General features: G+C 41.8%; 1 protein-coding gene across 2 annotated transcripts in view; it reads left to right on the forward strand.

The window, feature by feature from the left end:
• Positions 1 to 16,751, forward strand: part of IPO11 (importin 11) — a 326,013-nt gene that overhangs the window by 61,789 nt on the left and 247,473 nt on the right. For both annotated transcript variants that reach the window (XM_068108036.2, XM_078773404.1), the window contains exon 4: positions 5,730 to 5,802. In XM_068108036.2, the coding sequence (XP_067964137.1) occupies positions 5,730 to 5,802 (73 nt within the window). The remainder of the gene's footprint in view (positions 1 to 5,729; positions 5,803 to 16,751) is intronic.

A 16,751-nucleotide genomic window follows, 5' to 3' on the forward strand; every position in this document is an offset into this window, starting at 1 on the left:
CCAGCCATGGCTCCTCAGCAAAGGACTTCTGCGACTCACTGGGACTGACACAATCTGTCAATTTCCCGACCCGGATCTCAGTCAACGGAGCATCTTCTCTTCTGGACTTGGTTATGACTAACTTCCCTGAAAATGTCTGCTGCTCTTCTTCTGCTCCAATTGGCTCATCTGATCATGTGCTTGTTAAAGTGGACATCTCTCTGACCATTCTCAGGGAGCCTGCTCAGCGTCGACGAGTCTGGCATTTCACTCAGGCCAACTGGCACGGTCTTCAAGCAGCCATCAATCATCTGGACTGGTCTCCCATCTCTACCACCTCTGACATCAACTCATCCTGGGAATTCTTCCAAAGTAAATTGCTCTCTCTCTCATGCACAGATTTATCCCATCTCGTCTTCAGTTGTCATACCCTTCCTACCGTCCATGGTACACGGAATCTTGTGGTGAGGCTGTTGCCCAGAAACAACTTGCCTTCGTCTCCTGGAAAGCAAATCCAACGGAAGGAAATCTCATTTCCTTTCACAAAGCCCGAAACAAGTGTGTGTCCACCCTCAGGGGAGCCAGGAAACAATATCTCTCCGTTCTCAAGACCGAACTCTCTTATCTGTCTCCCTCTTCCAAATCCTGGTGGCGTCTGGTCAAATCTGTTTTTGGTGTTTGTTCGCCCTCCATCCCCTCCCTTACCCCAAACGGCTACACAGCTGACTCCGCACGTGAAAAAGCTGAATGCCTCAACTCTGTGTTTGCCTCTAAATCTTGTGTCCCAAACCCATCCCTCTCTGTACCCACCGTACCCAGTCGTACCCAGCTGCTCCTGGACTCCATGTCCTTTCCTCCTGACAAGGTGGAAAAGTTTCTGTCAACCCTCGACTCTGATTCTGCAACTGGTCCTGATGGCATCAGCCCACGGGTCCTAAAATCCTGTTCTTCCGCTCTTTCACTCCCTCTCTCTGTTCCCAACCCTCTCTTTTGCTCAAGGTCAACTGCCATCTGCTTGGAAATCAGCCAACATCACCGCTTTGCACAAAAAAGGTGCAAAAACAGATCCTAGCAACTACAGACCAATCAGCCTTCTCCCAATTATCAGCAAAGTCATGGAATCCATCATTGCTTCGGATATGAAATCTTTCCTCTTCTCCAATGGCTTGATCTCTGATCATCAATTTGGTTTCAGACCAGGTCACTCGACTCTGGACATGCTGCTTCTGCTGTCTCAACAATGGATGGAAGTCCTCAATGCCAAACAGGAAATTAGAGCTGTCTCCCTCGACATATCACGTGCCTTCGATACGGTCTGGCACCCCGCTCTGCTCACCAAACTCCCCTCCTTTGGTATCCATGGAAATCTCCACGCATGGCTGGCGGACTTCCTCTCTAGTTGTAGTCAACGTGTGGCCCTGAATGTGTTTCTCTCATCTCCTCTTCCTGTTCAGGCTGGTGTTCCCCAAGGCAGTTTTCTGGGCCCTGTGCTTTTTCTGGTCTTCATCAATGATCTCTCTGACTCTCTTGAAAATCCTCTCTATCTCTTTGCTGATGACTCCACTCTCTGCCGCTCCATTCCTCATCCCTCAGATCGACAGTCTGCAGCCTCCTCACTCTCTGCAGACCTGGACAAAATCACAGACTGGGCAAACAAGTGGAACATGTCTTTCAATCCTGACAAATCTCACACTCTTACGATGTCTCTCCGAAAAGACCGACTGGACAACCCTCCCATCTACTTTCTGAATAATCCTCTCCAAGAAGTTCTGTCACTCAAGCTTTTGGGTCTCACTATCTGCCATGATCTTTCCTGGGAAAACCACATTTCTAAGCTGGCCTCCAAAGCCAGTCGCCGACTGGGCATCCTCCGTCGTGCGAAGTCCTTCCTTGGCACACCTGAGCTCCTCACCACATACAAGGCTTTCATCCGCAGCTCAATGGAGTACTGCTCTCCCCTCTGGGCTGGTGCTCCTGCCTCACACCTAGCTCGTCTTCACGCTGTTGAAACCAAAGCGTTCAGAATCATTGGAATCTCCCGCGATGACGCTATCTCTGAGGGCCTTTCACTTACTCACCACAGGCAGGTTGGTGGTCTTTCCGTCTTCTACCGACTCCTCTCCGGCCTTCCTCCCCCAGCTCTCTCTGGGCTCTGTCCCCCAAATATTCCTACAGGTCGCACAAGATCTGCCTGCAACCCTCTTATGGTTAAACTGCCAAAATCAAGACTCTCTGCTCACCTTCACTCCTTCATTCCTCTTTTCTCCCGCCTCTGGAACAAACTCCCTCACTCTCTTCAATCCCACTCCTCCCTCCAGGTCTTTAAAACGGCTGTTCACCACCATCTCTTATCTTCCCCAATCCAAAACCTTGATCTTTTCTACCCCCTCTAAATTCACCCCAAATCCACTTTTTTGAGGTGACTTTTGACTTCTTTCCTGGAAGTCCTTGGTGTCCTTGCGTTTTATACCTATCCTTATTCCCCCCAGGCCCTCTCCCTCCCACACATCTCCCGATGTCCCTGCTCTCAAATGTTGTGTTTATGTACTTCCCCTTCTCTCCCCATCTTGTCGACCGCTCCCCTTTTTATATACTTCGTTTGCTTGTTTGTTTGATTTGTTTGTTTGATAAATGTTAGCTCTTTCACGAGCCTCGACTCTGTATACAAAAAAAAAAAAAGCAGAATTTATTTTGTCGGCTTCCCCAAATCTGTGCCTCGACACAATTTTGTCTCTGAGCTCTGCAGGCAGTTCCTTCGACCTCCTGGCTTGGTTTTTGCTCCGATATGCATTGTCAGCTGTGAGACCTTATATAGACAGGTGTGTGCCTTTCCAAATCATGTCCAATCAATAGAATTTACCACAGGTGGACTTCGATCAAGGTGTTGAAACATCTCAAAGATGATCAATAGAAATGGGAGGCACCTGAGCTAAATTTCAAGTGTCATAGCAAAGGGTCTGAATACTTATGTCAATGTGATATTTCAGTTTTTTCTTTTTAATAAATTTGCAAAACTTTCTAAAATCCTGTTTTTTCTATGTCATTATGGGGTATTGAGTGTAGATTGATGAGGGAAAAAATGAATTTAAACGATTTCAGCATAAGGCTGCAACATCACAAAATGTGAAAAAAGTGAAGGGGTCTTAATACTTTTTGAATGCACTGTATCTTTGTGGATGTTAACATAAAACAGAAATGCAAAATAGAAAAAGGTACATGGATAGAATGTAATCCTCTGAGTCATTGATATTTTATGTGGAAATCCTGATAATGAATGTCATTAATTTTCACTTGGATAACAATGTAGGGAATGTGTTGGTGAAGGAAGCTGCCTTAGATGGTATATCATTCTGCTTCATCAATTTGCATCCAATTCTACCATGATGGATCAATTTACATGCTCATAGCAGAAATAACGCACCCGGAATCATGCTGCCACAATGACGTGCCATCATCAGATTATGCAATTGCAATTGTTTCAATGGAAGAAGCATGCGTCCTTGAGTCACTGATGATTGCAAGAGGGTAAGCCAGCAGAAGGAGCTAAACCAGGGGAGAGGCAGTAAAAGACAGAGAGGCTACCGACCTGGGTGTGATGTGAAAGTAACGGACCTTGTGCTCTGGCTTTGTCACGGGAGATTCACGAGATTGAATCTCTTCCAGTCGCTGACCATGGAAATAGATGGTTTCGTATGACAATCCCTCCAGTGTGACAGGGTGAGCCCATGCGATTTTTGCAAGTTTGAAGGGCATCAGATGAACATATAATCAATTCCAGGTCAGCAGACAGTGGTGCAGACTGTCAGTGGCGTGTGGGTACTGTATGATGATATGGAGTTGGCTGCAAAAAGTCAGAGAGGGGTTTTTGTCAGAGAATCAGATAGGACGTAATCAACCTCAGCCCAAGACACTACCTTGGTGCACTCCAGCCTCCAATGTGAGTGGAGTGGGATTTGACTGAAACTTACCCTTGCTTGGTGCAGTGCCAACAGGATGGAGGCATTGTAACTTGGACGGAACATTAAGCTGGCTTTCCATTCTGGATTCCACATTTTAAAACATGCCATGGTACCCTTTGTATAAAAGTCAATGTTTTACTGGTATCCCAGGCAAATCCCAAATCCTATGGGATTTTGGTTGCTTTGTTACGGAAGACTTTCTATTAAGCCCCTTCTTGATATACAACCATTATAATAGCACCATCAATTTCGACCAGCATCTAATTAGAGATTTTCAGGCTTTCAAAACTGACTTTTTATTACCTCCACCACCGAGCGTGGGTGGGGGTTATGTTTTCACCACTGTCTTGTCTGTCTGTGTCTGTCTATTTGTTTGTCTGTCTGTGAGCAGGATATCTCAAAGTTGTGGACAAATTCGGATGAAATTTGGTGGACAGGTTAGGTGTGTGACAATGATGAAATGATTAGATTTTTGTGAAGATCCGGATACTAGAATTTTTAAAGTGATTCTTCACCATTGAGAGGTATGGCAAAAACGATATATAGCATGATATCTCAAAAAGTTGTGGATGGATTCGGACGAAACTTGGTATGCAGGTTGGGTGTGTGACAATGATGAATCGATTCAATTTTGGTGAAAAACTGGATCTGATAATTTTTTAAGTGATTCTTCATTGTCAAAAACTTGTGATATTGCCAAAAAACATTGTGATATTGCCAAAAACGATATAGTATGATGTCTCAAAACATTGTGGACGGATTTGGACGAAACCTGATGGATGAGTTGGGTAGGTGCCAAGAACGAGGCAATTCCATTTTGGTTCAGGTACGGATCCAGATCCGGCCTATCATTGGGATACAAAACTTAAAGTGTTCAGCCTGGCGAAGGTATCCACTCTAACGAGTGCCAATCTAGTTGGAATTGAGATGTCCGGGTGGTAAAAGAGTTGAGAATGTTATATAAGTATTGAATAATATCTCATCACTACGTGCTTTTAGTTGTTGTTTTTCAAAAAGACATGAAAATGTTTTTTTTCTCCATCATCTATTGAAGTTTATGCAGGATGCTTGATATTATGTCAATAAATTATCAACACATGTTTCTAAATATGTCCTTGCTCCAGGCAGGCAAATATGGATATTTGTCATTGCGAGTCATCGATCAGGAGCTGCCTTGGTGTCCTCTGATGTTGCAATTGCTTGTATATGTATACATATATATATATATATATATATATATATATATATATATATATATATATATATATATATAACTGTAAGAAATAGTAGAAACTCCAAAGTACGAGCAGGGCGTCTCATTTGTATTGAATATATAATCGTTAGATTAAATAAGACGCGGACGTAGCTTCAGGACGTCGATCTTTAATTGTCGACAAGCTTTCGACCAACAAAGGTCTTCTTCTGAGTCAGCCCCAAGTTCGACGGAAGTCGACTTCCGTCGAACTTGGGGCTGACTCAGAAGAAGGCCTTTGTTGGTCGAAAGCTTGTCGACAATTAAAGATCGACGTCCTGAAGCTACGTCCGCGTCTTATTTAATCTAACGATTATATATATATATATATATATATATATATATATATATATATATATATATATATATATATATATATATATATATATATATATATATATATATATATATAGTTGCTGAGGCGGCTTGGCTTTGTGAGCAAATACGTGTCTGCTGAAGGCAGACAACAAGAAAAAAAAACGAGACTTTTTTATGTTTTGTTCAAATTTATTTGACGTTTCTCATCTCCTTTTGCGCAGCTCACTAACTGATGAGGAAAAAGCATCACTCCGTGCGGGTCTAATTGCAAACTTCAATGAACCTGTGAACCAAGTGAGTATTTAAATCTTCTTTATTAATCTATGAATATATAATCATGTTCAATTTAACCGTTAGATCAGTCATCAGCTTGAAACTGAAAAGTGAAAACTTATTGCGCTTTGGGATTTTTATGCCTCCACCGACGAAGTTGAAGGAGGCATTATGTTTTCTGGTTGACCATCATATTATGTCTGACTGCCTGTGATAGGTTTTTGTGATCACGATAACTTAAGAATGGCTGAAGAGACCAAAGTCAAAGTTGGTTTAAGTATGTATAATGATGTAAAGATAAACGAAGTAGATTATGGGGTCAAGAAGTCAAAGGTCAGAGTTTTCGTTTGGTAAAAATTCTGGCTGCACTAAATTGTGAACCAGTGATGGGATTTTGACCGAACTTGGTTTAAGTATAAATTATGATGTAAAGATTAACTGAATCCATTTTGGCATCAAAGGTCAGAGGTCATATCAGGTAAACATATGATACTTGCGAACGACTGAAGGGATTTAAATCAAACTTGGTACAAGTATGTATAATAATGTAGACAGAGGCATATCGGTCGATGTCGCGAATTTGAAGAGTGCCGTTCTTGTTAACTCATAAAAGGGGCTTGTACATATATCACGTGACTGTCAAACAAATTACGAGACTGTGTAATTTTAGATCGATTACAACGATATTGATAGACACTGGACAAATAAACACCAAAAAGAGTGGGGTGCAAAAGTCTGAGTCCACTTAAATCAAGGCCAAGCTCTCTCAAATCACGATTACAAACATGAACTTGTCATAGTATTGAAGATACAGTCACGTGAAAAAGTTAGTACACCCCATGTAAAGTTTTGACTTTTTCAATATATTTCAACATACAGCTATTTGATCTTCGATGACAGCTCTCGATTCAGTATACAAAAAAATAAAAAAATAAATAAATGGAGAACTCAAATTAATAATTTGGTCAAAAGGTCAAAGATTAGTGTCATAAAATTGTCAATTTTTACCTGATTGACCTGAAATTTAAAGAATTTGCATATTGGGTCACTCACTGAATTGGCTCACTAATCAAAAGGTAGGGGTCGATTGTTTTTTGTTTTTTTTATGTCAAAAGGTCAAAGGTCAAGGCTGCATAAAATCATCAATTTATATTTTTCTTTAAACTGTTTTCGTTATTTTGGAGCATACGGAAGAAGAATAAGATGTCTAAATACAAACCGATGCAGATGTGCTTTCCATTTTTTTTTCTGTCCTAATGTTGGGGCATGGCGTGAGAGGTAAAGATGGAGATTCAAATGAGTGAGAGTGAGCAGAAGAGAAAATGGGAGACATGTCGTCCTGTATAGTCATAGCACATTACCCAAAATCAGAAATACAACGTTGTATGGAACTTGTAAGTGCAGTAACAGAAACATTACTTTTATAATTTCGTATTTTTAAATGATTGTTCTGATCGCCAAATCTTTGCTCATAGAAGGCAAATCTGAATATATCCATCATTACGCTGTCTTATCAATGTCATTTATTTCTAATAAACGATAGCATGAATATTGTTCATCACATCCTGCCCATAAGTCCTTAATTATAACAAAGTAAGGAATTGGGATTGCATTTAACACTGTATGTATAGGCCGTGGGGCCTCCGGCAAAATTTGGTTGTTCTGTAACATCTTTGGAGAATTTTCACGTGTCTGAAATTTTTAGTTAAAATATGCAAATTCAGAATCGGTTTCTTCTTTTTAACTCAACTGGACTATGTCCAGCTGAGTTTTTGTCGACACCCAGTGTCCGTCGTCTGTCGTTTGTCTGTCTGTCTGTCTGTCTGTCTGTCGTCTGTAAACAATTCGGCGTCTACGCTCTAAAAGTCACAAATATTGATCAACTTTGATGAAACTTGTTATGCAGCATCTTTAAGACATAAACTAGTTTGGGATTTCATTTGGGCGTTGCACGCCCAAAAATGTGCGCGGCAGGCCGGCCATATTGAAAAATCAATTTTTGTCGAGCATCTAGCATTTGTCCACTCCACAACTAAGCAACTGTTTTTCCTGTCTATGTACTAGTCTTTCAAACTATTGACAGTGTGAGAATGTATGTATAATTCAAGAGAAAATGATTAAGTTGTAATGTCACTTGAGTTCAATTCAATGAATAATGACTATGTGTGTGTGTGTGTGTGTGTGTGAGGAGGTGGGGATTTGATGAATGAATACTTAAACCCTGTTGAACACATCTATTGAAATATTCAACATATTTTGATTCAATACCATACATGTATATTGTTTGACCAAGTCTTTCTAAATAAATTCAAGTCTGGAATCTGAGAAAAGTAATTGTAGTTTTACTTTTCATGCCTCACTTAAAACTCAATTTTTTCTAGTTTCCTGTTTAAACATGAGATACCTTCAAGGTTACTGTACCTCTTTAGCACATATAAACTATATAGTTTGTGGTTCTATTATGCATATTCTAACCATATTGATATAGACCAGTTGAGTTCAGATTCCCTGGAACCTCTAGTTTGGATTAGTTGCACGTTTAGTGCTTGTGTTGATTAAATGAATGCTAAAAAGCAGTTCCCTGGAAAGAGGATTCCAATAGTGGTACTCTTGTAGCAATAAAGTACTACAGTTTAAATAAAGTTTAAATTAAAATATGAGGTACAGTTAAACCTGAGGTACAGTTAAGGTACATGAGGTACACTTAAAAACTATGAGGTACAGTTAAACCCCCACTTGACGAAGGGGTTACATATCTTTATACCCCGGCGAAATCCAAAGCTTCATTATGCGGGAACTCGTTTTCTATTATTTCTTATTCGACATCCACGCATTTTCCAGGAACCTAGCGAATGTCGGGGCCAACTGTATCCTCTTCACAAACAAACAGATGGGTGAAAACATAACCTCCTCCCACTTTCGGTGGCAGAGGCGATCAGGACGTAACAAAACAAAAGCAGCAGTAGCAAGCGAGTTGGGGAGGGCAGGAGGAGAGAGGCCACACCAGCAGCTGGGTTGTGGGACAAAATAGAGGAAGACCTGGAGAAATAGGGAATATGGGGAACTACAGTCATGGCCAAAAATATTGGCACCCTTGCACCTTTTTCAAATAATGCACCATTTCTTCCAGAAAATTGTTGAAATTAAAAAATATTTTGGTATCCACATATGTATTTCTTTGATTTGCAGTGGAACAAAACAAAAAAACGCTGAAAAAATTACTAAATCTTAGCTTATTCTACAAATAAATCCTAAAATGGCCAGGACAATATTATTGGCACCTTTTGGAAGTTGTTAGAAATAATTAGACTTCAAGCAGGTGATTCTCCTTTACTTTGGAATTGAACTCACCTGTGGTGAGTTGCAGGTGCCTGCAATATAAAAATCACTCATTCAACCAGTTTGAATCGAGAAAAGGAGTCATTCTGCTGTTTTGTGTTACTGTGTGTACCGCAATGAGCATGGAGAAAAGAAATAAAACCAGAGAATTGTCAGAGGATGTCAGACACAAGATTGCAGCTGATCATGGACAATCTCAAGGCTACAGGTCCATCTCCAGAGACCTGGATGTTCCTGTGTCCACCGTACGCAATGTTATCAGGAGGTTTAAGGCCCATGACACTGTAGCCAACCTCCCTGGACGTGGTAGCAAGAGAAAACTTGATCGAAGATTGCAGCGATGGATTGTTTGAATGGCGGAGAAAACACCTCGATCAACTGCCAAACATAATCAAGCTGACCTTCAGACACAAGGTACGACAGTTTCAACTCGCACCATCCTTCGCCAACTCAATGAAAGGGGGTTATATGGTAGGAGACCCGGGAGGACCCCACTGCTGAGAAAGCTGACTGGAGTTTTCCAAAACATAACTGAACAAGCCAAAATCCTTCTGGGAGAATGTCCTGTGGACAGATGAGACCAAATTGGAGCTTTTTGGTAATGCACATCTTCTCTATGTTTACAGAAAAGAAAATGAAGCCTTCAAAGAAAAGAACACATTCCCTACAGTCAAACATGGAGGCGGTTCAGTGATGTTTTGGGGTTGCTGTGCTGTCTCTGGTACTGGGTGCCTTGAATGTGTGCATGGCATCATGAAATCAGGAGATGACCAAGGCATTCTGGAGCGCAATATTCAACCCAGTGTCAGAAAGCTGGGTCTCCATCGAAGGTCATGGGTCTTGCAGCAGGACAATGCCCCCAAACACTTCAAAAAGTACCCAGGAATGATTCAAGACAAAATGCTGGACTGTTCTGAAGTGGCCAGCAATGAGTCCAGATCTAAATACCATTGAACACCTGTGGGGAGATCTGAAAACAGCAGTTGGGAGAAGGTACCCTTCAAATCTGGGAGAACTGTAGCTGTTTGCACAAGAAGAGAGGGCCAAACTGACAGTAGAGAGGTGTAGGAAGCTCATTCATGGCTATAGGAAGCGCTTGACTGCAGTTATTTTGTACAAAGGCTGTGCTACCAAATATTAAGTTTAGGGTGTCAATAATTTTTTCAATGACATTTCTTTTAGTTTTTTTATTTAATAGAATATTGTTGCGGATTTGAGAATCCTGTGTTTTTTTTTTGTAAATATCACCCTCTAAGTAGTGTAATGATTCCTTGTAAATACCTCCGTTAAGTGTAAAGGTCAAAGGTCGTCCTCTTAGTTAATCCATCGCAAGCACGTAGGCCACCATATACCCTTCTAAATAGTTATTTCCTTATGTGTATTAGTTTAAGGCTGTGTTTCCCATTAGTTGACTCTGCATTGCACCGAATTGAAATAAGATAGATCCCCTTTCAATTCCCTCAAAGCCTCTATTGCCAACTGCATTGCCGCCATTACGGCGTGGTCAGCTCGGAGAATGAAGGCGTGTCTCCACCTCATCATCAGAGAAAGGAGTGAACCAGCCCCGATCAACCAACCAAGGATGAGGCGGTTGGCTTGAGAGGGTGGAGAGAGAACGATCGGGCAGTTTCGCGAACGTTCCAGGGTGTGGCGCTATATAACCCGTCACGCGACGCCCCCACCTCAGATGATTGAGGGAGTGAGATGAGTTAGCAGTACACGAGAGACGATTGAGGAAGGAGATGACCGAGGAAGCCCCCACCAGCTCCAAGTGACCTCGGACTCGTTTCTCAAGTTCACCCCACGGCAGCGGAATCCACCGCAGCTTTTGACCACGGCAGCTTTGAGCGTTGACGGCAGTTGCGGCCGCGAAGTAACGCCGCCGTGCAGAGACGATTGAGGAGGGTCGGTGGCTGCTCACCTCGAGCCGCGCGATCATACCAACCACCCGCATCCTTCCCGCCATGTGATCCCACCTCCTCATCCGTCCAGCCATCCACCTGCCATTCATTCCTATCATCATTCCCCGTGTAAGTCTGATTGTCGTCTGTCCTTTATGTTGTCCTGGGGTTTAAGTAAGCTTGTATAGGTAAGTTAATATTTGCACTGTGTCTTACTCCTTCTGTCTTTATTTTCGTATCTTTCCATCTTCCTTGGTTTCTTTGATTGTGTACATAATAGTTAGTAATAAATCATGTTCTTCCTACCTTGCCTTCTTTCTTTCACATCCGTTCGTCCTTGTCTTTTCCATCATTGAATACCTGTGGCACGATTTGGCCAACGCATAGGAATCGGGTCTAGTTCTGCTAACGGTTCGAGCCGCGGGCTGCCATCCGCTCGGCAAAATAACAGCTTGTCCACTGTCTCGAACGAGGTTGCTCACTTGCCTCCCTGGAGGGAGCTGGGCAGCTTCAGGAGCGGAGACGGCCAGTGAAAATAGAAGGGGGACTAACCCCCCCCCCCAAGGGGAGTGCCGTACTCAGTTTCCGCAACAATATATTAAGTTCTGAATCAAAAAGAAAGGTTCTGTAATATTAACAGTGAAATAAAGAATTGTGGAGACCAAATACTTTTGTCAATTTCAAGTTTTTTTTTTTTTTGAGAAAAATGTGAGTTGTTTGAAAAAAGTGCAAGGGTGCTAATATTTTTGGCCACGACTGCATCAGAGATCAGGCTAGAAATCTCTGATGGGGTCAGAGATCAGGCTCTGAAAACAGGAAATACTTGACATCAGTAGCAATGATGGATTTCATGACTTTGCTTTTAATTGTACATACCCTCACTGGTCTGCAGTGTGAAATCAGTTAATGAAGGTACATAAAATGTGTTCAGGATGTGGCAAACTAAAGCTATCAATGCCTCCTAACAATGACTCCTTGAAGTAGCATATACAGAGGGTAGACTTTAAAACTTCCTCCTTCAACAGCTCTCTTGTTCAGCATCCAGATGTACAATCATCAGAACGAAATAGATTAATCATGGAAAATGGCAATTAATAATCTGATTTGATGGACCTCCATCCAGCACCAGAAAGTGTGCTTGAGCAGACCCACTGTGCATGCAAGATGAGAAGTTGCCAAGACAAGCAATGCGCATCCATATAAATGAAGCTGTCATGTTCAGTTTTTTTTCCTTGTAAAATCTGCTGCAACCTACACTTTTCTGCACAAGATGAGAATAGACATGAAAGTGTAGATGACGAGGACTCTGAAACAGATGATAAATTTTGAAAGTGTTCATCTATGGATATTTCTTCAGTCCAAATGGAAACGTAACAGCATTTTGCATGATGGTGAATTCGGAGCAGAAAGACAAATGATTGTCATTGATGGTGTGTAGACAACAATGTTGTTGAGAAAATGCAAATTTATTGAAAATGGACTGGTTATCCCAGATAGCGGATTTGGACTACTAGTGCACTTGTTCCCTACCGGGGTGGCAGGAAGGGTCATTCCTCTCTGGGGTAAATAGTGTCGTGTGACTACCCTCTGGTGAACTCTGCAGGGTGACACAGATGACCAAACAAGCTTAACACTCCGAGGCGTTCAATTCAATGGCGGACCTTCGTTACACGCGAGGGAAAGGGGAATAACGAACTTACCTGGACGGCTCCACCTGACGTCTTTGCACCTGGATAAATTAACTCAAACGACACGGAATTAAAATGTACAAAAATACCGGATTTTTAAAAAAAGAAAATGCCGGTTACAAAACAATGCACGATAAAACTATATACCTAATTGGAGCGCTCCCATACAGACCCGAATACAGACGAGGGATAAAATAACTGAAAAATAAATGTGTAGTTTGTGGCACTTAGCTTGAATCGGCTCCCGAATCTCGTCAGGAATCGTCAAAACCTCCTCGCATCCTTGGCGGGAAAACCGCAGGCTGCACTGCCGTGGGTGTGAACTAGGCCTCGCTGCGTGTCTGCTCATTCTTGGCTTCGTCGAGAGCACAGCGAGCAGGCAGCACCTGTCCACTCATCGTTCATGCTTGGGAAACCGCAGTTCTCGGTCCGCAGTTGTTCCTCACGATCACTATCAAGATGTCAGAACACGACCATTTGTGATGAATCTTCTTTGCGCAAGAACAATAGCGACTGTTCGCTATCAGATCCAGAACAAGAAGCCCAAAATGTTGGCACATGACCGTTCACCACCAGATCCAGAACCCGAAAGACAAAATATCCGCCACTCCAATTGCTTTGTATTTGAGGCTCTGACGTCATCCCACGATGTCTCTGTGTCTGCTCCTATCAGCGAATCCCATTTTACCAGTCCTTATGCCAATCAAATCCCAGACCAATCACTGCTCTTCGGGGCATAGCTCATGGCCCTGCCTGTGCCTGTGTGCTCACCAAGTCGGTGTTATCAGCGGTAGTGCCTGATATCTGGTTTCCGGTTGGTTTTTATTTAGCGTTATTAATGGCCGATTTCTTATTAGGTGGGTGTAGTGCGTTGTCAAAAGCAAAACAGGAAAATATTACAGGGGCAATTACATATAGGGGATTAATTTACCCCTTAATCCCTAGCTAATCGTGATGGGAACGAAGATACAAGCTTACCCGACATACGGTCAACACAAATTTCCTACTTATACGGTCATACAAACATACGGGCAACAGGAAAATATTACAGGGGCAATTACATATAGGGGATTAATTTACCCATAATCCCTAGCTAATCGTGATGGGAACGAAGATACAAGCTTACCCGACATACGGTCAACACAAATTTCCTACTTATGATGCATCAATGTTTCTTCTTCTTCACGACAGTCGGAGCACACTACTTATGCAATTCTACTTTGACTAAGGTATTGCCTACCCCCTACAAACGTAACAATAGAATACAGTAGATCTAGAGTCGGGCCTCAAGAACATTGGGGGTGTGTTCAGTTACCATGATTCTTGTAGAGTGCTCGCTAAGTAGATTAAGCATTCAAGCAAGCACTCCATTCAAAACCGTTGATAAGGAACGGCTGGTTTGGCAATTGATAACTAGCTGCTTGATAACTGAACATACGCCAGGTTTGTGGTATATAATATTTTTACGTCTGGTAGGTAGAGGTGCTCCCATGAAAACGCCACAATAAGCTATTTGAAAACGTTAGCACGTGTTTGTTCAAGGGTGACACACCCCTTGGGGAGGGGGTATTATTAATATTAATATTATTTTGAAATCACATTAATATTATGCTATTATATTCAATGGTGTTGTTACTTTTGTTATTAGAAGCAGCTTTGGAAGAACGTCACGATAAAACTATCTTAAGACGGATATATACCTCAACACGCAATGCCCTTGGTTTGGTCTCAAGGTCAATTATAAAAAAATACAATTCCAGGCGCATTTTAAAACATTTTTAAATGAAACTTTGGATATGCAATCAACGTAAGGGGACACATGAAATATGCATCGATTTTTTGGATTAGACCTTTAGTTCATGCCCCAGTGGTGGGGACCTGGGATCACAGGGGCCAAAATGGGTAAAAAATTAACTCAAAATTTGATATTGGGTTAATCCTCGTGGAAGTTTTTGCCATCTTTTGACCTTGCTGTAGTATTTTGACTTTCCACACCCCAGGTCCTTACTTGTCTGACAACATTCAAATCAAGTACAATCTACAACTTTAACCAAGCATAAAGTAGTTCACAAAAGACCGAAGATCATACATGAAATTAAATAATAAATATCAGAGGTTAAAATTGGTGGGAATTGAGATACGTTTGGGCCTCCATGGCCAAAGTGATCATAAAATGTTGCATTAGTTTGTTATGTACATAATTATCATCTCATCTCATCAACATTTTATTTCACCATCTTCATAAAAATTATCTGGTAAGATTGGTTTTGCTAGTGAAAGTCTATGCAGGGTGCATTATAATACAACAAACAACAACAACATGCATTTTAAGGCCATTTTCCCTGCTAGAGCGGGGGTTAGCCTTGCGGTCCCCATAACAATCTTCTCCATTTTGCCCTATTTTCTGCATCCCTCCTTGTTAACCCCCTTGCCCGCATTTCTTCTTCCACCATCTTTAGCCAAGTCTTTCTCGGTCGTCCCCGTCCTCTGCTTCCTTCTACATTCATTTCCATCACTCTTCTCAACCAGTCACTTTCATCCTTCCTCAACACATGACCAAACCATCTCAACCTGCTCAACCTGTTCCTCTTCACAGCATCAATCACAGGCTCTATTATAATGAATCACATTAACAGTTGAGGGCCGGGAACAATGGTTCATCGACAAGCTTAACCTGCGTGTCCACAACAGCAGGCAAAAGGATTTCATTTACAAGGAAAATGGCACTGAGTGGAGCGCCAGGTTGAATAGTTTGCGTTTTCTATTCTACTGATAGGCCGGATCTTGATCTGGACCTGAACCAAAATCTAATCGGCTTGTTCTTGTCACACACCCAACCTGTCCACCAAGTTTGGTCAGAACTCATCCACAAATTTTTGAAATATCATGCAACATTTCGTTTTTTGCCCAATCTTTTAATGGTGAAGCATCACTTAAAATATTTTAAAATTCTAGTATCTGTATCCGGATTTTCACCAAAACCTAACCAATTCGTACTTATTACACACTCAACCTGTACCCACAATTTCGTCCAAATCCATCCACAACTTTGAGATATCCTGTTCACAGATAAACAGATATGTAGGTGTGAAAACAACCACCGGCCACCTTCAATGATGGAGGTAAGAAATCTGTCTTTGTAGTTCCTGCAGAATGGGATGAGATGCCACTAACGCATTCACCAAAATGCCTATTGAGCTTCACCTGGGACCTGGATTGTAATATTGTCATTGTTCGATAAAGAAATAGCATTTTTGTTTCCTACGCTATTGCTATTCCCTTTACCCTGGCATGGCCTTGGCCTTCTCGAGTTTATCTTGTACAGTACTGCTTATGCTTTGTGTTGGCACTGCTGGTATGTTTCATTGCAATCCAATCCCAGGGGGTGTTTCCACTTGACCTTTAATATCTGTCTCGTGGTGTGTGTGTGGCATGTTGTGACATGATATTTGCTAAGATAGGTTATTAAGTTTTCCCCTCAATCCTCGGGTCCTACTGCAAGCAAGGAGGCATAAAACATGGAAGGAGTAAATATGTGTAAAGGAGTGAATATGGGGTGATGCAAAGGAAGGAACGAAGGAAGGTTGGGTGAGGGGGCTGTATGTGTAGGTCAGGGTGTTATGCTTTTTTTTGTATTAATTGACAGCAAAAAAAAATCCAACCCTGTCATTACTATGGCAACCGTGATCATTATTTTTGGTTCTTGAATGGCATTGCGGCTTTTCATGCAAAGGGCCCTTTGTGATGTGAGTGTCCCATTAAAATTCCAAACTTGGGGGCAGTTTGGTGTATTGAGTCAGGTAATCTGCAATGAAAAGCGCACTCAAACCTGACATTTCTCAGCCACTCACTTTTGTAAATTGCAGCTTGCACTACAAGCAATTCCAGTAGCTTTCTTTCCTCAAAATTTATGCCTTCAGTGTTTCTTAGTAGTAGCTTGATAGCTTGTGTGTTTGAATCACAATTTGTCATTAAATAGCTCACCGACGAACCGAGAACCCTTTCATTTCTTTCATTTACACCTTTTTACTTTGCTTTATGT

The sequence above is a fragment of the Myxine glutinosa genome, chromosome 2 (genome assembly GCF_964187855.1).
Source record: "Myxine glutinosa chromosome 2, kmMyxGlut1.1, whole genome shotgun sequence".
NCBI classification, from domain to species: domain Eukaryota; kingdom Metazoa; phylum Chordata; class Myxini; order Myxiniformes; family Myxinidae; genus Myxine; species Myxine glutinosa.